Here is a 23,565-nt window from a genome sequence, read left to right on the forward strand (position 1 = left end):
TGAGGCCATTTTTTCATACATATGTGACAGATTTGCTTCCCCTACACTGACAAACGTCGTGAAAATAGTTAAATAATTCAGCCGCATTTTTTTTGGGGGGGGGGTTACTTGAAATATTCGTCTTTTTAGTTTCTTTTATTATAATTTGTTCATGATATATTTAAATGCCAAATTAAAAATTCCGCACGTCTTTAAATCATATCATTTTGCAACATGTACTGGTCCTAATTACGATATCAGTTGCCGTTAAGCGGTAAATCTGAAAACAACGAACTGTGATTTTGGTTACTCTTGAATGTCAAGTTGTAATCGAATGTTTCAGATAACTAGAAATTTGTTTAGTTTAATCAGGTGATGTGGATGTTTTATGACAGCAAATCGCTGACCTACGTACTGCTTGCGAATGGCGCTAGGTGGCGAAAGCTAAGGTCTCGCTGGACAGTTTATCTGGTGAATTTTCATCCGACAATAACCTATTGCAGAAAAATGAGAATAATTTTACACTGAAGATACAAATAAAAACAAACTAATGAATTTTGTAGAAAGCATGCATGTGAGATTTTGACTGCGGCAATCGGGTTAATTCCTTATGCAACTGGTGGCTTTTATACTGAACCAACACTGCCACCAACCCCTTTTATATTCATTTTTGATAGCAAAGAGCTATTTTGAATATTTTCCTGTGACAAGGCAGCTAACAGAATCAGTATGTGCCTTGTGCATGAATAAAGTTCACTAGTACTATAACAAATTATCATGCTTTTTATCACCCCTCAACCATCTCGATTTTTAGATATTTACCTCTGTAGCAGACATACGTAAATATGTAAGCCAAGTTGGCTGTTCATTTGCAGCCCAAGTTACGCATTTGATCTCCAGTGCTAGCCTAACTGTGACAGGCAGTCACCAAACACTCCAGCCCATTTTCAAGCCTAACTCAAAGTAAATCTAAACTACATTACAGATTTAGCTTATGTGTGAATTTATAAATGCTAGGCTTATGATAATTAGGTTCATGCCTTTTACCTTAAAAATTAGGGAGGTGTCAGAATACAAAACTATTCATTGAGACCTAACAGTCTATCAAGGTACTGGCAGAGGATGTTTGTCAAAGAAAAATGTGTTTCATATACAATAACCACATAACCCATGCTCTTGACAGCTTATGAAGGAAAACTATTGTCCAGCGTTTATATATATATATATATATATATATATATATATATATATATATATATATATATATATATATATATATATGTGTGTGTGTAAATATATATATATATATATATATATATATATATATATATATATATATATATATATATATATATATACACAATGCTATCGGGGCATTTCTGTGCACTTAAGGTTTCCACCACAAAATTGAAGCAAAATACTTACTGAATTTGACCAGTTGATGAAAATAAAATACTGCAATGCTTATCATTTGGAAAGAGGCAGTTGTTACCAGAATATTCTGTTCAAAATAATATTAATTATGGATACACTGGTGACACCCCTGTATTTTCATGACTCACGATATGTCAGCCCATTCTGTTCATAGCTTTGAAAAGATTAATATTTATCCATAGGACTATGGAAATGAAATACACTACCTTGGACTATTTCTGTCAGCATTTCAGTAGAATAATTAGATCAGGTTTATATCTGGTTTTACAAAATTCAACGTAACATTGCCAATAAATGTCAAAATATATTAAGCAAACTAAACTGGTCTTGTAAGAAAATTACTTAAGTTAAACATTTTACCAAAAAAAAAGCTATTGTGTTGAAGAGAAACAACAATGAATAGGATGTAAAAAGTTTACAATGTCTCATTTATGGGAAAAAATACCAAAGAATTTAGAAATGGACTATATGCTGGGCATATTCTTTAAGATCCACTTCTATTGGCAAGTTGACATTTTCGATATCAGATGATTTTGTTTTTTGTGGGACAACTGCTTGCAAATTTAGAAACTTGGATTAAAATACAGTTTTGTGTTAAGGTATATATATATTTCCATCTTTTATATAATGTATTTATTTGTATGATTCTAAAAGATATATAATAAATAGGATTTTCTGGGTTAAAAGTTAAAAAAGGTCATGGAGTGGATCTTTATTTTGACATTTAGAAATCACATTTTCATATGTGTTTAGGGTACAAATGTGAGATAATTTTGTACACTTTATAATTATCACTTTCCTTATTTAAAGGACGATCGTTCTTTTATGATACAAATTGGTTGTTGTTGTTGTTGTAGGGCTTAACGCCATTTTTCAGCACAAGATAGGCTATACATGGCGGCCAGTATTAATGGTGGAGGAAGAACCCGGAAAACCCCCGGAAAGAACCACCGACCCACGAGAAGCTACTGGCAGGCTTTCTCACATACCCACATTGGATGGTACAGATTGGATTTTCGACCAGAACCAATATGTATCCAGTGTTTTCAGGAATATTGTGTCGTTGCGCAGAATTACCTGACATGAGGAATTGGCTGACATTGTGTATACAGTTCTCAATATTTTCAGATATGAGAGTGAAATTGTATGCTTCAGATTTCTTAGTGTTGACTGAATAAATATGTTGTCAAAATTTATGTAACATTTTATGTTCATTGTCATTATCAAAATGTCAGAGTACTCTGCTCCTATGTGGAACTACTTTATTCAGTAAAATTGTTCCCATACATTGGTGGTTATAGACCAACAAGTAGGTCTCTGCTTTTTTTCTTGCTGACATTACCCAACAGGTCGGACCATATCCCATACTAAAGTTTTAGCATCCGATCAATTCTCACTACCAGACGCTTGCTAGTAATTAATAAATTTATTTTGTCAGACCTTGGTAAGTACAATCCTTCTTTTGACTCAGGGCATTAAATCCTTCAGAACACTCACTTTTGTTTTAGTATTAGTCCTTGTCAGAACAGAACACCTGTATATAAATCTATTATTGACCTTTGAAATTGCTGACACTTGCATGGAAAGCAGCATCACCCCAGGGCAATGCTTAGAAACCTTATGAGGTCTATATTATTAGCAACTGACTAATGTTTAGGATCTAGCTGCGGTAAGGTCGGGCTGTCATGGCAGAATTTTGAGAGATGGAGACTGAAACAGATGCCATGTTGGAAATTTGTGATAGAATGATAAATAAAATAAAAAAAAATCAAAACTGTAATGAGCTGACAAAATATGCAAAATAATATAAATAATAATTAATAATAAATTATTATTAATAATAATAGCAGTATTCAGTGATATTTAATAATATCTACAATGGTATTATTGAATAGCAGACATACATAACAGACAAGCATATGTAAATACATACATGCATAATTAGTACATACACAGATTACTGAAGGCCAAGTAGTTCTTAAGAAATATCCCAGATAGACATCATTGGGTTTTTCAGCATTTCAGAGCAGAAGCCGTCATAAAGAACACACATTTACATATACCACATCCAAACAAAATTATACAAAAAAATTGACAAAAGGAAGAAAATTAAAGCAAATTCTTAAGTCAATTTCTGATGTGATTTACTTATGTATGTATGCACGTATGTATGTATATATGTTATGTTTAATTTGCATTGTTATTTTTTTAATTTTTGTATTATTTCATTACATGCTATTGTAATGTAACATTCTATGTTGGACTTGTCCAAAACTGATTTAATTTCTGCTTCACATTTTTTTGTATATAGATATATATATATGTATATGTATATTATACACAGCTAAATTATTCTCTGTATGCATGGGTTTAAAATCAGAATTATTATTAATAGAAGTAAATATGTGTATTGTATTTGGGTTTAGGTCTAGGTTTTGGAATTTCCTTAGTGTATTTGACATAGTCCAGGTTCTGGTTTCTAATAATAACTAATATGTTTGTTATGTAAACATCAGGATCATTCTAGTAAGTTAATTTCCATTAGGTGACTGTTTTTTTATATATAGAAAATGCTAATTATGACCTGAGGTCAAGTAGAGAACTATATAATTATGTAATTGAGAGGATGTTCAGTCATACTTTAAGATCTAGCAATTTCAGGTTATATGTTGTGTCCAGTATTTCATTTTTGGGCTGGAATTTCATTTCTCCTTATTATTGAATTCAGGTGATTATTTTCTCCAGAAATACAAAAAACCTCTGATAAAATTTTCTTGGATAGAGATATTCACTGAATTTATAGTGAATTCAAACCTGGAATTATATTACCGTGATTCAACAAAATACTGTTGACACATCTGCACTCTACAAGCTACCACAGACACATCCTCACCTTCATCTTTGGAGTTAATTTGGACTTGTACTAAATTTTATTCAGGACTTTAAATTAATAGGACTTGTGTCTGTAATTCTATGATTATTTGGGATTTAATTTGTAATACCATAAGTTCCTTTTTATTACATTTTTACTTTGTATTCTAGTGAAATAAATGATTTGTTGAATTTTACAAAGCTTGTTGCTTTTCATTCTTGTTACTTATTTTGAAGAGCATAGACTAGTAACAGTATGTATGTATGTATATATGTATGTATGTATGTATGTATGTATGCATGTATGTATGTATATATGTATGTATGAATGCATGCATGCATGCATGCATGCATGCATGTATGTCTATATGTATGTTTTCTTTTGTATTGTAAACAATATTTGATAGTGTTCAGACTAAAAATGATCTAGTTAAAAGTTGTGTCAAGTACTAACACATATGTATTAATTATGCATGTATGTATGCACATATGCTTGTATGTATATGTGTATGTCTGCTATTCAGTAATACCATTGTATATATTAAATATTGCTGAAAATACTGCTAGAATAACAATAATAATAAATTATTATTATTATTATTATTATTATTATTATTATTATTATTATTTAGCATATTTTGTCAGCTCATTACAGTTATGATTTGTAATAAAATTTGTTTTCATTTTCTCTATCTTGAATTTCCGACATGATGTCTGTCTGTCTCAAAATTATGCCATGATGGCCCGACCTAACTGCAGCTACATCCAAAGCAATAGTCCATTGCTAGTGATACAAATCCTTTTATTATTTATAAATGATCATACATACAACATTTTGTATGGCACTAAATAGCCTAACAATACTGGTACACCATAAAAATACAATCAATCAATCAATCAGTTAGTGATCTAGTCCTGACAGGAAGGTTTCCAGGCATTGTTCTTGCCCTGGTGTGATGCTCCTTTTCATGCAAGGTCATTAATAGATGTATATAGGTGTTCTTTTCTGACAGAGATTAATGTTAAAAAGTGAGTGTTCTGAAGAATTTAATGCCATGGGTCAAAAGAAGAGGGATTTTACTTGCCATCTGCATGCCAAGGTCAGTCAAAATAAATTTGTATTAATTACTAGCGTTCATCCTATAGTCAGAATTGATTGGAGGGTCTTCAGTACGGGATATAGCCTGACCTGGTTGGTCTCCTCTACCATTAATGTATTGGAAAAAAAAATAAGATACCTGCTTGTTGGTCTATGGTGGATATAAATTATAATCACTAGAATTGTAGTTACCACTAGTGATCATGTCGTAATTCTTTTGGCTTATAATGGAGCAAATAAAACTGTTGTTAAAGTCCAAGACAGTTGTTGTAGGATTTAACGCCATTTTTCAGCACACGATAGGCTATACATGGTGGCCAGTATTATTGGTGGAGGAAGAACCCAGGGAAACCCAGAAAGAACCACCGACCCACGAGAAACTACTGACAAGGTTTCTCACGTACCCATATTGGCCGAATCCGAGACTTGAACCCAGGCCAACAGAGGTGAGATGGCAGTGATCCGTAACGGAGAGTGCTTTAGACTATTCGGCCACTTGGGGCCCCTAAAGTCAAAGACAAAAGACTATGGTTAAATATACTACCTAAGTAGAGTTATTTTTTGTCAGGACGTTTGGCTAATGATAATGTTATTAAGCTTGTATCAGGTGAATTATATTGGAATGTTTACAGTAACTGTAACTTTCCACAATGATAGATAAAACAAGATTTCCCAAATAAGGCTTGCCATGCCATATTTGGATATTCTTCAGTACATTATTCAATGCATATTTACAATGATCTGTTTACATTTTCAAATAAGGCAACAATGTCCTGATATGGCACACAAACAAAATGGAAGTAGTTTTCAGTTGAACTACATGTCAAACAATCCAAATGAAAATGTTGTATAGAGAAGGGAAACAATATTTTACATGTATTTTGACAATGATGCACAGCAGTTCTGGTATTCAATAAGAGGAATATTTAATTTCTTTCAGTATATCTGAGGAGCATGTTCAGAATTTGTTCTGGTAGGCTGAAAAAGTGCTGGGTGTGAATTACATCTGGCTGCTCCATTGATACACATAGGCTGATGTTAGTACCCCAGCCACAAAGTAGGATACTGATATTAGTAATATGGTTATCACCTGAACGGATATTAAAAATTGGTTTAATTATCTTTTAAGTTGCTTAATTTATTTTTTAATTGACTGAACAACCTTATTGTCTAACCTTTATTTCCATTTCTTATTCAGGTGAACAAAAATGGATAAGAAATTTTTTATTACATTCTTGTGTGAAATATGAAATCTGTTGGCAAAATATTTTTCATATATTTTTCATTCAGATATTTTCAGGTGTGAAAAATATTTCCTTATATTTTCCCATCTGAAAATATAAGATTTACCATCATGCCATGTGATGCTTGATTGTGTGTGCCCACAAAAGTTGTACATGCAGCATAAAAAAGAGTACTATGTGAGCTAGAACAAATAAATAAAAATGCTTTAGAGTTCAGAAAGGGAAATTAATCTTTGATAAAGAAATTCAACAAGATTCCAGTTGTCTTTCAGAAGTTATTTCCTTTTACTTCCTTGACAACAATTATAAACCTACTGTGATACATTGCTGAATTGGTCTTGCATTGTTTTCAATAGTATCAAATAGCTTTAAAAAAATGATAAAAATATAATTTAATGCAGCTGACTAGATCAACCCTACCGCTTTCCTAAGCCACATATATTGAAAACAATCAGGCTTTGAAAGTGCGGTGAATTTATGAACAGGTGTGAGGGTGAGCTTGTAGTGCCAAAGACTGAGTTTAATCTTCTTAACTTTGATTCTGCAGCAAGTTTGGTATATATAATAAAAAGAAAGTTTTCTTTTTCTACTTTAATACCAGATATTTTTCATTTTTTGGTAGAAGAAACTATATACCATAACTTGTGGCTTTGCCACTTGGTAAAATGTCACATTTTTGTTACCACACGGTTAAATATATCTGGTCTTTAAGATAGGAAAAGGAAGTAGCCTATTTGGATTCATTGAGCTGACAAAAAAAATCCATAAAAACCAGTTTGATTTTATGTACAGTACAAAAAAGAATGAAACAAAAAAAATAAACATTTTTTGAAGATATGGAAACATGGTCAATTTTTTAAAACGTTTGGACTTTCTTGGACAAAAGGAGGTAACTTTTATTATGATCTAATAAGATTGTCAGAAATTATGAGTATTATATTGCTTTTTATGAGGATAATAACACGGTAAATATCAAACAGTACCCTCCACTTTTTTCCACATAAATAGTTTGGTCTCTGATTATACATTCTATTAAAAAATTAATGTATACAAATATCTTACACATATTGCATAATTCTGATATCCATTCCAGTGATTAGCTTTGCTTCATTGATTCTATCCATCTCTGATGCACAATTCAATCACATGCTCCAAACACAAGGTTTAATTGGAAATCATCATTCTTTTGAGAAGAAAAAAAATCATTTCTGCCTGTCACCGATAATAGAGAAAAATTATAACTGGTACATTGAATGTCTTTGAAAACATAACAACATTTATTGAAAGCAAAGGAGAGCAGTCATGTAAATGAAGCACCATGCTAAATACTGGAGCAGTCAGAGAAATCGTACCATAGAGATTGAAAACTGGTAAATAGATAAGATTTTCTGACTGACATCATGTGGTGGGGTGTATTTAAGTGATTTTGCAATTGGCCAAATCGTATTGGGAGTCTGCTGCAGTGACATGCTTCTAAATATAGATTTATTACCTTGAAAAGACTTTTGACCTCAGATGTTCTTTAATGTCTTAAGAACAAGCGTGGTCATAATTACTCCTAGATAGGGACTGAAATGTTTTGGTGGCATTTAGAATAGAAATGTACTAATAAGTGTAAATTTAAAAAATCCATCCATCTGTCCATCAGCAGTGTGATTCCCATAATATAAGCTTACAGGGAGTTTTAACATTTTACCCAAATTTGGTATGGAACTTTATATTAATGAGATCTCCAAAAGAGATTTTCAGCTTTTCATGGAAGAGTTATAGCCTTAGATCATCCATTTGTATTGGTACAACTTAACTTTCCTTAAGATTGTTGGATTTCAACCAAATTGTGGATATAACTTTATGCTGATGTGACCTTCAATATATTTGATTTACATCATATAAAGGGTTTATGTCCCCATAATGTCATTTTTAGTTCTGATTAGAAATTGTAATGGATATCACTTTTAGCTCCCATGGCTGTAAGGCCAGCAGGTGAGGGGAGCTTATGGTATGGCCCTACTTCCATCATCTGTCCATCTGTCAACAATTTGGAGTCCATATCTGTGGTCTGATTTCAAACTGACTTGGAATATGGGCTTGTGTCATGAATATCTCAGATGAGTGCTTTACCACTCTTGAGGCCATATTTTTGATCTGTTGCGTTTATTATCATCAAGATCTTGGATTACTTCATTTATGAACAAGAGACTTTGCACATTAATTATGACCTCATCTCAAAGTTTGGAAGATACTATACATTTTTTTTGTTCTCACATTACAACATAAACATGCTAAGTGAAATGGTCATCTGTCAAGTTACATGAAAATGGTGAGCAATATCATGTCCACTTGGGTCTCTTTTTATGTAGGTGCAACAAAAGTTTAATTTTCATAGTTTTAATTACAATTTTTTAATATATTTTACAGGTCAGAATGCATTGGATAGCACCAAAAAACATTTGAGCTATTGGTATCATTGTCAGTTGCCTGTTCTTAAGTATGGAGATGACTCACTGAGTAACAAGATGTCCAGCAGTCTGTCTGAAGAACAGAAGAGGAAAATTGAAGAGAACAGACAGAAAGCTCTTGCAAAGAGAGCAGAGAAAAAACATCTGATTCCAGTGAAAGCAACAGATCAAGGACGTAACTTTCAAACACAAGGGTTCAGTCAGTTAAAATCAGCAACTACAGACATATCTCAAGGACAGATCAGTGGGAATTCAACTGAACAAAGCAGTATTTCAAAGGGGTCAGGATCAATAAATTCCCTTCAGGGCAAATTAAATAGTGCAGTATCAAACTTTTATACAAAGTCGGAGCAGCCGTATAAAAAGGGAGTTAACTCTTACACTAATTCTCAATATGGTGCCAACAAGTCAGTTATTGTTACAAACCCCAAAGTGACAGGGACCCAGTTGGGCCAAAGTTCATATCAATCATCTAGTAATCAGCAAACATCGGGATCAAGTGGACAATTCTTTAAGAAGGAAACATTTGGAACAACTGTGAAAGGAACATGTGTTCTTATAGCAAAAGATAGATTTGAAGTCAACATTGGTTATTTTGCACCTCTTATTGAAGTGTTCAAAAACATTAAGACAAAATTATATGGTAAGACTGATGGATAGGCAAATGGTTGATGTTGATTGTCAGATTTATATGTGCTCTGTAATTTTCTGAACCATTCCACCTCCCACATACTCCTCTTCATCAACATCTTACGCCAGGATAACTCACAAACCCACTTATGATATGACTCTGTGGTCATAAACTAAGTAACAGAAAGAAGCAAAGCCAACAAGTTTTGTAAAACTGAACAAAGTTATGAAATGAAAATTTAAGAGGAACTTACAAATGAATCCAAAATAATCATAGAAAGTTCTGTTCAAGTCCAAAATAATTGAATGTTCTGAATGAATTTCAAATCCTCAAATGTACTGGTCAGCCAACAGTTCTGATGTATTACAATGGCATTTTCTAGAACTCCTTTGAATAATTTCGCAGAACAATATTTTAGGCCAATGAGCACTTTTTAATTTCAATCAGTAATCCAGACAAATGTTTCCTGTCAAATAATGTCCAAACACAACATTATATATGTCTACCAAGAGTTACAAAAAATACAGATATACATAACGCATATAACATGAGGATAGGCATGGATATAATTTTTTAACCTAGAAAATACTCCCAAAATTGGCCCCTATTTGTTTAACTTAAAGAAAATTCCAGTCAAAATTGGTCATTAAAACCTTGATATATCACTTGTTTTATGGTTAAAAATGGTGGTCAGTAGAAATTTTGAATCATCAGAAAATTCTCAGCATTTATTAAGAAGTCTTATATTTTGTTAACTTTTCTTTCCAAACATGATTCTCTGTAAACTGTAAATAATATTTGATGAAATTTGGATCAATGAAAATGACAGTAATTACTACTGGTGGCAACATTTTGATAAATAAATACAAATTTAATAAGTTTTGTCAGGTGAAATTCATCTTCCTGTTCAGTCTTTTAATATGATTTAAGTGTAGTGACCACAATTGCAATTTGCCCTCTTGTATTCAAAACATGAAAGTTTTTTAGTCTGTCATCACAACAGTTTCTGCAGACATTTCTGTGAGAACCTTATTAATTGCTGACCATGTTATGGCCTCTGACTTGTAGAAGTAATTGTTGTATTACACTCATTTAAAAGCAAAACTGCTTTTGTATCATCGCAATAATTGCATTTTTTGTATCAAATCGAATAAAAGGTGTGGAATAAAAAGAAGTGAAAAGGCATACAAATCCTACAATAGTCACAGTCATATGTCAGATATCCTCATTTCAGCTGAACACTGTTACAAATATTATTATGGTAAGTAGCATAATTAAACTACCTTAAAATTGCCTACTCATTCACTGATTTGACCAAAGTTAGCAAGGCAGCCATGTGAAATGAATACTTTGTGAATGCAAATCATTGTTTGAGAGATATCGTATCTAGTTGCTCCTGAATGGAAATGTTGCTGATCTGACTTCAAATATGGCTGTCACATTGAAAATAGAAAGGTGGTTCACTTTGATATATCACCTATTATTAGAAAAATAAAACCATGACAGCATATGCTGCGTGTAAATGATTGTCAATATTTGTCATTTAGAGAGTTTTAGAAGATATTTTGAGGAAAAATGTCTGAAAATAATGATTTCTTAAGTTATGTGTTGTATATATTCACAATTTGCTAATTAACACACAAGACGGACATAATAAAAATAAATATCAATTGCAGCAACAAGGTCTGTTTTGTAATTACATGTTTCCCTGGTGAAAAAGTACAGTGGTCACTATAAAAAGTCACTTTAAAGAAAGGCTGAATTGTAAAAAAAAAGGTATGTAAGGATTTTAATGAAATGTTGACAATTATTTAAATTGTAAGCTGTGTTGCAACAGATTAAGATGGTTGGTCCCCTGTAAGTCACAGTGTCGATGCTATTTCTAAATTCTAATGTGTCTTATACAAAGAAAATACTGAATGTATTTGTCCCTTTACCTTGCAGATTTATTGTGAATAAAAATAACAAATGAATCTTTGATTAGTAGATTATGAATCTCACATAAAATATACCTATATGCATGCTTACGGGACTTCTTGATCCCAGAAAGGGTATGGGATCTTTCTCTCCCCTAAACCCCAGGAGAGTAGGGAATCTTTCTATTTGCTAGAGAAAAGTAATGCTCATGTTCGGCAGAAATGTCATGATGCCTGCAGGATCCACAATAAGACAAAGGATCCTTGAGGATGCAGTAAGGGTCTGATATGGATCAATACTAGTCTTTCCCAAGGGAGAAAAAGAACATGAAGAGAGTGAGTCATATCTCCCTGTATTGGCAGCACTCTCTCAGGATCAGTGGCTTAAGTTAATGATAGTAAAGAGCATATCATGCCATGCTGGGTAGGGAGAGCAGTGATCAGAGCATTGTTGCCTGACTTGTCTTTGGACATTGCTTGGTCATGAGGCACCAGATGATGGTGTTATGTATACTTAATTTAATTGATTTTCTCTTAGTTTAAGTAAATGTTAATTTCATTATATACTATTGCAATGTAACATTGTTTACTGGACTTGACCATGTCCAAAATTAAGTTCATTTCTGCTTGACCTGATTGACTCTTTTATTTTTTTAAAATTTCATTTATGTAACCAACTTATAATAGCTTTATTATCCTCTATCTGTATGAGCTTATTAACCAAATTATTAATCAGGTAAACAAGAAGTGGTAAATTTATTGATCAGGGTGATGGTATTTTGGAGATTCCCATGTGAATTTTATAGGCTGTTGTGTTGTAAGTAAACAAGGCTCATTAGATCTTTCTAGAAGGTTATTTTCCATTAGGTAATGTTTTTTTTTAGAAAATGCTAATGTGACCTTTAGGTCATGCAGACAACTATATTATCTTGTGATTGTGAGGACTTTACCAGTCATGCTTTAACATCTAGCACTTTAAGTTGTATTATGTTTTGACCAGTTTGGGCTGAATTTTATTTTCTTCAAATTATTGAATTCTAGTGATTATTTTCTCTGGATATATAAAAGTGGTCTGGCAGAGTTCTTGGATAAAGATATTCATTGGAAATTTATACTGAATTCAAACATGGAATAATATTTCTTAATTCAGCAAGAGACTGTTGATACATCAGTACTTTGTATGTAATAACAGACATGTCATTGTCTTCCATTTTGGATCTCTTCGGGATTTGAACTGAGTTTTATTCAGGACTTTTTATTACTAGGACTTGTGTCTTTAATTCTTGGATTATTTTTGGATTCAGTATACAATACTATAAGTTCTTTTTTCACATTTTTCACTTTGTATTCTAGGGAAATAAATTATTTGTTACATTTTACAAAGCTTGTCGTCTTCAGTTTTTTCTGTTAGTTATTTTAACAGCATATACTCCTAACAATGGTCAGTAAGATGGAGAGCCCTGCCTCTCCTCAGAAATGATTGTAGAATGACAACAACTTTCCTGTTTTTGGTAGAATCAAATGAGTTTGCAGAAGCACTGGCTGAGATAGCTACTCACTTTTCTTTTTGGTCCCTTTCTTCTCAATCCAGGTGATGGTGGAGGAAGAAATGTGGACAATTACATTTGCATTCAGCTACTAAGAGTCCATAATATTGACTTACAATTGTTTATTATGGCACATTATGAACAGCATGATCTTATATTAGGATGACCATACGAAAACTGGCCAATACATGGATGCAGGAGTTGCATGCTAAATTTCAAGGGCAGTACATTTTGCTCATAAAAATTTAAAATCTACCAAGGCCAGTTATAAAGGAAGCGAAATTCCTTTGGTATTTGGAATGACTGATTCAGTTCACCGTAGCATTCTGTTAAGTCAACAAATTAAGCTGTTACAGTCTAGTCTTGTACACCATGATCTGATCATGCATGGCAGTTCTGAAGTTCATTAACAACTGGAATTTTTATTTACATGTAGAGTTCTTCTCATTTGCAACCAACAGCATTTAAATAAATGTGTCAGAAGCAAGCAATATATTATAATATTCTTGATTCATTGTTTCTATATTTGCAAGCTTAATCATTAAAGATTGACTCCAGAAACATAAATGGCTGTCAGTTTTGTCCCACCTCCACACAAACCCTAATTTTTCAGATAGTTCTTTTAAAATCGTTGTTGCTGATGTTGTTATAGGGTTTAATGCCATTTTTCAGCACAAGATAGGCTATACGTGGCAGCCAGTATAAATGGTGAAGGAAAAATTTAATTATTGTCTTTGTCCTTGAGTTTTTGGTTCCCCTCCTTCACTGAAAAAAATGGGCAATACTTGTTTAATACAAATTTAATTTTACACACTGGACAGGTGATTTATAAAGGTATGACCACCTAAATTAGAGCTGCATAAAAAATGACAGGTGAATAATTTTTGCATTTTCTTTTTATTTATAGATGCAGTTACAAAGAAGTGGTCTTTCAGATTAGAGGATTACAATAAACTCTGTAAGTATTTAGAACCTTTTAACCTGTTGTGCATAAATTTGCACACCTTGCAAAAATGTATGTGGATGATGGAGTTTACTGGTGTGTAGTCTTTGATCACACTTTTATTTACTTATATATATTGAACTCGTTGATATATCCTGATGAATCTTGGCATGCAGTTATATAATGGCTATATAAATAATATACTCTTGTTGTCCATCACACACTTCTGTGGTTAATATCTCCTTAATGCTTTAATGTATCTTCATGAAATTTGATATACATTTCTATCATGACTAGATATTGTCTGTAAAAAATATACTTTGTCTGAAAATTGTGCCTCTTGGACATTCAATATGGCCACCATGGCAGCTATCATGAAAATCATGTTATTGCTATTTCTTCAGAATGCATGGTCATATCAGTTTGGGGTTTGCACTAAAAGACTTATTATGATGTCAGGTTGGTTCTAAGTAAAAATGGTGCAGATCTGTTGTTATCTTGAAATCTTGCTATTCTTATTCTTTCTGAATGGAAAATCATTTCTTAATGGCAAATCATATTGACATGAATTTTTCACCAGAAGACTTCTTAGGATGTCTAGTTAGTCCTAAATGAAGGGGCTCTGGGAGGCCAAGTTGTCTAAGGCAGTGGTCTTTACACATGATTCACACATCTCACATCAATCCATATGAGTTTGAGTCTTGGCTCAACCAATGTGAGTACTTGAGAAAGCTTGTTAGTTGCTTCCTATGGATAGGTGTTTCTTTCCTGGGTCTTCCTCCACCAGATATACTGGTCACCATGCATAGCCTATCATACACTGAAAAATGGCATTAAAAAGCCCAAACCAAACCTAAATGAAAATGGTGTTGATGTGTTCTCCACTATGGCCACCATAGTTGCCATACTTTTTATATTTATTATCCCTGTATTATGGTCACCACTGGGTCAGAGAACATCATCCAAGGTCACCTTACAATCAAACATTTCTGGTTATCAGGTAATTTAGGGACAGTAAATATAACTGACATAAAATGAAAAGAAACCACATACACACATGCCTGCACACATGCATATAGCACACAGTCTGTTTAGATACACAATTTAGATAAGCAAATGCAAGTATACAGTGTATATGTGATATACAGACTTTTGTCATATCACAGTATTTTGTGCCTGTTTTCATCAAATCAGACTGATAAAAAGACAACCAATTGCAAAAAGAAAAGGATTCTTACAAAAGGTGCAAAATCATGATTGGGGTTCATTTTTTGAAGAAATATAATGGCCACCATTGCTGGCATGTGCTGAGAAATTGCACTGAACCCCACAAAACCAAGCCAGACCTATGTGATGTCCAGTGTGCCTTGTGTGATGTCCAATGTGCTTTGTGTGATGTCCAGTGTGCCTAGCTTAGCAGCCATCTTGAAAATCTAGTTTTTCTTATGCTTCCTGAGTGGATGGTCATATCACCATGGGGTTTTCATGAATGACTTCTTATGATGTCTGGTTGGTTCTATTATGGTGCTGATATGATACCCCATGTGACCGTTAAAGCAGCCATCTTGAAAATCTTGTTATTGCTACTCCTCTGGAATGAAAAGTAATATTAGCATAGGATTTTCAGCAGAAGACTTACTACGATGTCTAGACAGTCCTAGATGAATAAGGTATTTCTTGCACATCTAATGTGGCTAATAGAGCAGAATCTTGAAAATCTTGTAATTGCTACGCCTCTTAAATGGATAATGACATTGACACTTGGTTTTTTCCAGATGACTTCTTACAATGTCTGATTGGTCATGAAAATGGTACTGCTTAGTTTTCCAATATGGCTACCATAGTGGCCATCTTGTTATTGCCATTTCTGAATGAATGATCTTATCAGCTTGAGGATTTTACTTTTAGAGTCCTTATGATGTCTAGTTGTTTATTTAAAAAAATGGTGACAATCTGACTTCAATATTGCTGCCCTAAATGGCCATGTTGAAAATCATAATACAGCTTCATTTATTGACATTAAGCTTTCACCACAAGATTTCTTATGATGTCTAGTTGGTCCTAAAAAGAAATGGTGCCAATCAGATATCCAATGTGACCATCATGGCATCTTGAAAATCTTGTTGTTACTTCTTCAAAAAGGATATGAACATGAGGTTTCTGCCAGAAGACTATGAGGTCTTGCTGGTTCTAAATGATGTTTTGTTGGAACTAAATCAAAATAGTGTCAGTTTGACAGCAGCTAATTTAAAATCCTTGTTATTGGTGAAGAATATCAGAGATTGTTTTAACACTCAGCAGTTAAAAGGAAGAAATTTAGAATGTTAATCCCTTTACTTTTGTTATAAATTGCCTCCCTATGCCTATTCATCATTCTCTGCTGCGGTTAATATCTTTTGAACCCTTTGATATACCTTCTTGAAACTTGGTATGCGTTTCTGCCTTGACTTGACATTGTGTTCTGTAAAGAATATACTTCATTATAAGCTGCTAATATTTTTTTAACCAATTGTGTCCATCAGTATCTGCTACACACTTATCTGGTTAATATTTCCCGAAGCATTTGTGATTTCTTCATGAATAACAGTTTGTTGTATATTAGAAAGTGCTTTTAGAGTTATCTCTACATTTTTTTGAAAACTGTATTTACACATACTTCATACTTTTCAGGGAATATTCCAAAAGCACTCACTTTTTTGATTGAATGAAGTATATCATGCTTCTCAATGTTTTACTTCAATAACTTATGGTGGTAAAAACAATTCATTACCAGTTATTAAAAAAAGCCACATTATAAAGCATACGTTGAAATTGAAAATACAGCAGTTGATTTACAGCTGTTGAAATCGATACAGTTGGTGTCCTGTTATTTTGTTTTAACAGTACTGTCTGGTGTGAAGCAATTTTTTTCTTCAAATTCCAGGTGAACTTGTGAAACCTCTGCAGCCACATGTTCAAATTGACCCATTGCCGCCAGCCATTTTAAAAGTTTTTGGGGAGTGTGCCAGAGAAGATAAACAGATCCATGAAATACCCACAGCAGACTTGTCAAATGTGGACAAAACCCTTGTCAATTCATTGTTACCTTTCCAGAGGGAAGGAGTCAAGTAGGTTGCCATCTCATGTTTCAGAATTCAAATCAGTACAACTAAGAATTAAAAATCTAAGTCCCACCAATATTTATATGCAGTATTTATTTCTTTATTTATCACAGGTATACATGATCTTCTCTGGTTCATGTTTGTTAGCTATAAGTAGTTTTAATTTGTGTGAAGAATAAGTCTATAAAGAAAGACATTTCTTTTCTGTGCTATTTTTCAAATAATTGTGTGTATGTTTGAATAATATATCTTTTATTTGCCTGCATTTGCAAATAGGTGTCATTTTTCTGACTGCATTGACAGTGACTGCAGCTTCAACATTTAAGATTCTGTGTTGATGTATTGCATTGTAACCCAATATAGTAGAAATACATACTAGTTTTTAGACTTGTTAGATACTAAGGCATTGTTTTTCAGCTGATTTTTTTCTCTCTAAAAGTACATAGCAAGCCGAGATCCTTAAATCCCCATATTTACTGGGCATGTCCAGTAGATCAAAGGTTTTGACCAGCACATAACATCTAGACATTGGTAATTGGGGTCTTTTTCTCTAAGGTTTAGTTTACAGATGGTTTCTTTGTCAAACAATCATTAAATACAATGCTATGCAAGCTTAATTCTTGGTCAAACAATCATTAAATACGATGCTATGGAAGCTTAATTCAAAAGTAGCTATATATTGTTTTTTTGTTCGACAATCAATTGATGTGCTGCTGACTGACCTTGTTTGGTCATTGTGACTTCCACATTTGTTTAACACTATCAGCAACTACAAAGCACAAGACAACAAAGGTATGAAACATTATTTCCTGGACTTTTAAATAAAAAACAAAACAACAACCTGTAAATGAATGAATGTCTCAGGGTCTGTACTGTATACATCAGTCCATCATAATACAAACTTTGCACACAATACATTTAAAACAAAATAATGAAGCCTAGGACCATATTAAGGAAAAATGATACTTGCAACATCAACTTTTTAAATCATCTTCCAAGACTTACTTCAGGATGTGTTGAAAAGATCACTGCACCTTCTGAGTAGAAATTCCAGTTAAATAGGCACTAAATATTTTTGAGGTAGTACATCATCTTGTCAGCGAACAATTAAATTTAAAAACATTGTGGAATAAAATACTTTTGTTGGGTGAAATTTTGTTGTATAGTTTCCAAAATAAAATAGTTACAAAAATAAATACATAGTTTGGGATGAAATCACCAGTTCATAATGGAATAACTTGTAAATAGCAGCAAATCTGGTACATTTAATAATTAAGTTTTCTTTTTTGTCTGAACTTTTTGTTATCTCCCTTGAATGTTTTTATGTTCATTTTCTCAGCTACATGACTGCCATATTAATTTTTGGAAAAAATGTCAAGCAAAAGCCATGAGCAAATCAGAGTCTCTTCTGGGAAGGTGCTTTTGGTATGACAACACTTTATTGACCTACCAGATTAAATCTACATAATTGCTGTGTATTTTTTGTTTCACGGAATTACAGAGAGACAGAATGTTCTAAGTATTCTTTTATTGAAATCATGGAAAATGTAACACTTTCATTGTGTCTTGTGCTATTAAATCAACCATATTTTTTCTATCGATAGCCAGAATATTTATTTGCAATAATGGAGATGATACATATATCACTCTCTCTAACGTCTTCCATTAGTAATGAGTAATATACCTGAAATGTCACTTTCAGTTTTGGAGTACATAAGAAGGGGCGTGTGCTGATAGCTGATGATATGGGCCTTGGTAAGACAATTCAGGCAATCTGTATGGCCTGCTATTACCGTGAAGATTGGCCACTCCTTGTGGTGGTACCTTCCTCTGTCAGATTTGACTGGGCACAGGTATGTTACCTTGGCCACAGTAGAGATCACTGTTAGATTAACTGTTTGTCCAAAACCATTTGACCTCTTAATTTTGAAATTCATAAAATACTGGCAATTAATCTTTTTTCCTTATTAATCAAGTTATAATATGCTCTTACAAAATTTAGTGTTATTCTAAGATCTCTTAGATTTGAGGACTGTACACTAGTCAGTTGTGCCATGTCAAATCTAGTGGCACTGTTAATTATACACTTCACCTTGTCAGTTGATAGGAGAATTATAGGATAAATATTTGCTACCCAGTTGTAGTTCCAGAATTGTATTCCTTTGTTTCAGTAAATTGTTATATAGAATATCTTGTTGTACATGTGCATTCCAGAGTAAGAAATGTCTCAGTTTGGGCAAGTTTAAAAAAAACCCAGTAGGACACTGACCTCACTTGCTTGGCATGTATTCATTGTGCATACATGGACAGTTGTCTGTTTTGCTGCATTTGGTCCATTGAGGTTTGGAACCTTGCTGACAGCCTTCTTATAAGGTGGTAAAGAAAGACCCTACTTCTCCTTGTCTTTAAATGCTGGATAGGGTTTGATCCAAGGTCCCCAAGGAAATTCTCAGTTGGGAGTGAGTCATTCACCTCCTGGTCCTTCCCGCAGATGATCTGGGACAGATGAGAAGCATTCCCATCCTCCTATGGTTTGCTAGTAAGGGCAATCACATGACTCCACTTGAAGAGATGAGGAACCTCCACTCCCAAGCCTCCCCCTATCAGAGAGACATTTGGTTGGAAAGTCATGACTCTCCTCAGGAGTGACAACACAGTGATGATGTTCTGTTGGTTTTGGTGGACTCAAATGTGTTTGGTTAAGAACCATTTGAGATGGTCCCTCCTCCCTTCAGGACCCTGTGCCCTTCCATCTGTTGGTTAAGACAGTGGAAGAGGAAGAGATTCGGTCTTTTGTTAAGGCATTAAATAAACTGCCTTCTTTCCCATGATTTATCCCAAACCTTTTGATGTGGAAGTCAAGAAAATCCTCTCAAGTTTGAAGAGACTGTCATGATTGGTATCATAACCAGATCTCCTTTTTTGACCTCATTCTGCCATGGTAAGGAAGCTTTCTCAAAGGTTTGTAGTGGGCCAGGCAAGATAAGGGGTGGCATGCCACCCCCCCCACCTTACTTTGCACCTGCAGATCTCAGCATCCAGCTTTAGGGTTCACTTCCCTGCTCGGACTCTTAATTCCCACCCTTCATGCCACTTCTAACTAGGTGGGGTGTTGCCAATGCGGATTTTGATAGGGACTTGGACTTGCTATTCAGTTTACTTGGTTTCCATAGAAAACATTTACCGGTATCCTCTCCAGTTTCTCCCTTGGCTAACTGGAGAATGCACAATTATCTTGTCAGCTCAGATTTCTCTGGGTCAAATGTCAATCACCACCTGACTTGGTGGTCCACTGAGGATCCATTTCTCACAGAGTCCCAAGCACACTGCCAAACCCCACTCCTGTCTGTACACAGACACATCAGGTTCTGGTTGGGGTACTCACTTGGAGCCAGATATGGTAGTTCATCAGGGCTTATTGACCTGGGAAGATGAAATCCTTTATACAAACAATTTGGAAACGAGAGTGGCAGTAGCATACCTAAGGTGACAAGGAGGTACACATGTTTCTTTTCTCTGTGTGGAGGTTTGGAACCTTCTTTGCTGGGTAGCCTTGGAGGGGTTTACCCTCCATGTTCGCCATATTCCTGGCGAGAAATACTTTAAATTCGTGTTGTTCCAAATTTTTGGGTTTTCATGGGTGAGCCAGTCCATGAATTTAAAGTTGCAACAAAATATCAATTAAGCTGACATTCATCCCACACTATCCTCCTCCATATGCAGTGGAAAAGCATCACCAGTTTCCTTCTTTGCTTTAATACCACAGTGATCTGTGGTGCTAAGAATGTAAAATATACATTAGGATATTTGCATGCATGATGAGGAACACTGAAACTGATTGATTACAATTTCATTTGAATGCAAAATTCCACAAACATGAAAATACATTGAAGATTGTAATGACTCAGTCTGTTAGATGTACAGTAGGGTAATTAAAGCCGATTTTCTCACTTTGTCCTTTATTTCCCAAATGACATAATATTCTCATTTACAAATACATGTTTGCACAACTAATTGCTAAATAAACAGTCAGCATTTTAGTCCTTCTTTCTAAAAGCCCATTTCAAACAGGTCTCTTTGAAATTCTACTTTGTCATGTGTGCAGATAGGCCACTATGCCTGAACTAGTGTTGTTCTGTTCATTTAACTGATCAGTCGCCTGTGCTGGACACCATTGATGGAAATGTGATTTGACTTCCTCCTTGTAATAGTTTTTAACAGTTAAATCTAAGGGTTGTAATTTATTCTCGGTATAATCCAATTTTCCTTAAAGTGAGATGTATACCTTTTCTCTGCTGAAAAAGGTTTCTCATTAATATCTGGATGGATTCTCTTGTGCATCTGTGGACATTGTCTAAACTGCCTTATAAACTGTTGGGTGAATCTACTTTTGAGAGCCTTACCCGTACAGTAGTTTTACTGCTGTCCTTTTGCATGTGTGAGAGGGAGAAAGCTTAATGCCTTTTCCATTGAAAAAAAATTATTTAGAGGGAGATCTTGCATGTTCCTACCACCCAAGAAAGGATGAGTATTTCTGCTCTGGTTCAGTTTCCATGGAACATTTTGGTTATCTGCTCAGTCCATAAGGAACTAATTCAAGAATAGCCAAATTTCCAACATTTATCAGCTCATGAGGTTAGGGCAGTCACCCCCAGCATAGCAATCAGCCACAACTGTTCTTTAACAAAACATCATTAAAGCAATGAGACGGAGGTCAGACTTTAACTCTAGCCTTTACTTATAAGATGTTTCATTAGAAAGGACCAGATTTGACTTGGTGGGACCTATGTCAGCAGTGGCTGTCTTCCATGGTAGCACAGCGGCTTCATAGTGACACAGGTTATTCCACTTACACTTTATTTGTGGCAGTTAACTTTTTCTCAAGACTGTCCATTCATTGACATGTGCAAGTCTATCCCATATCTTAATAGATCTGTACGTGTTTTTTGTGTGCTTTGTCCTCTCTGCTAAGTTTTGGATAGTGTTATGGCCCTTGTCTTTCATTTTTATATCTTTACATGGATGTTGCTTGCATTGATGAGTCGCCCCCTGCACACTTGGGGATCCCTGGCCCATCCTTCAGCATGTCATAAGTAGTAACTAATTTAAGCAGAAGTGGCTGATTGGTTAGCACGCTGGACTGAAAAGGGTACAAGTTTGGGTTCTACCATTTGATTTACCCGGGTAAGCCACCACATAGCATCCTTGGGCAAAGCATTTTGTTCTAATTATTGCCGCATTAAATAACCTACTTGTTTTGCTAATTCACATACCTATCATAAATTTTCCCCAGAAGTAGTCCTTACCCCAAGGGACATACACAAGAGGCTCAGACATCTGGGTGAAAGAGAGAGTAGCACAAGATACATGGTTTACAATCACAAATTCTGGTATTCTTCTTCTTTTCAGTATTAACATTTCTTTAAGCTTCCCTCTACATCAACCATTCTTTGTCCCTTGGTTCAAAAGCTACAGTTTGGAGCTCGTTTCATAAAACCTACCTCCTAAGGTAGGGGCTAAGGGGGCTAACTTTGTACGTATGTTATTTATATGGCATGTATTGGTTGTAACTTTATGTCAGTGCCATATTGACTATGTGGAATACATTCTTAGTTAAGTTTTTGCATTTAGCTCAATGTTTGGTACCTAACATACATAATGTTATATGTAGAATTCTGAAATTTATGGAGCATTTGGGAGAGTACTACATTTCATCACAAATGTGGTCACTATGACCCATATTTCACACTTGGTTGACTTGGGTTAAATTTTGTTTTACATTTTTTTCTTGAGCTCTATTCATGCGGGAATTATGTAATAATTCTATGCTTTTAGTTCTTTACCCTTACATCAAAAGCTCATGAAATCAATGATGATGTACATATCGGTTACTAGAGCCCCTGAGTGGTCTAAAGCGCTCTCCGTTATGGATCACTGCCATCTCACCTCTGTCTGCGTGGGTTCGAGTCTTGGATTCAGCCAATGTGGGTATGTAAGAAAGCTTGCCAGTAGCTTCTTGTGGGTCGGTGGTTCTTTCCTGGGTTTTCCCGGATTCTTCCTCCACCATTAATACTGGCTGCCATGTATAGCCTATCTTGTGCTGAAAAATGTCATTAAACCCCACAACAACAACAACATATTTGTTACTGCCAAACATATACTACAAAAATAAGCTCATTCTTTCATTAACCTTTTACTGACTGGTCAAGTTTTTGCATTTAGCATGCTGTATGCATTCTATCCGACCAAGGATCATGAAACGTCTTGAGTAGATGCATCTGGATATGTATTACGCTTTTATTACAAAAAGCAGTTTCTTGGGTCTATATTTTATGCTTCAG

The 23,565-nt window shown here is 34.3% G+C and overlaps 1 protein-coding gene across 1 annotated transcript in view; it reads left to right on the forward strand.

Annotated features, from left to right (window-relative positions):
* Window positions 1–252: 252 nt before the first annotated feature.
* Window positions 253–23,565, forward strand: part of LOC149775960 (SNF2 related chromatin remodeling annealing helicase 1-like) — an 80,283-nt gene continuing 56,970 nt past the window's right edge. The window contains exons 1-5 of the mRNA XM_089940845.1: window positions 253–450; window positions 9,046–9,729; window positions 14,088–14,138; window positions 17,047–17,230; window positions 18,927–19,077. Of these exons, the coding sequence (XP_089796971.1) occupies window positions 9,144–9,729; window positions 14,088–14,138; window positions 17,047–17,230; window positions 18,927–19,077 (972 nt within the window). The 5' untranslated portion in view covers window positions 253–450; window positions 9,046–9,143. The remainder of the gene's footprint in view (window positions 451–9,045; window positions 9,730–14,087; window positions 14,139–17,046; window positions 17,231–18,926; window positions 19,078–23,565) is intronic.

This window comes from Sinohyriopsis cumingii, chromosome 18 (genome assembly GCF_028554795.1).
Source record: "Sinohyriopsis cumingii isolate HCF-2022 chromosome 18, ASM2855479v2, whole genome shotgun sequence".
Taxonomy (NCBI): domain Eukaryota; kingdom Metazoa; phylum Mollusca; class Bivalvia; order Unionida; family Unionidae; genus Sinohyriopsis; species Sinohyriopsis cumingii.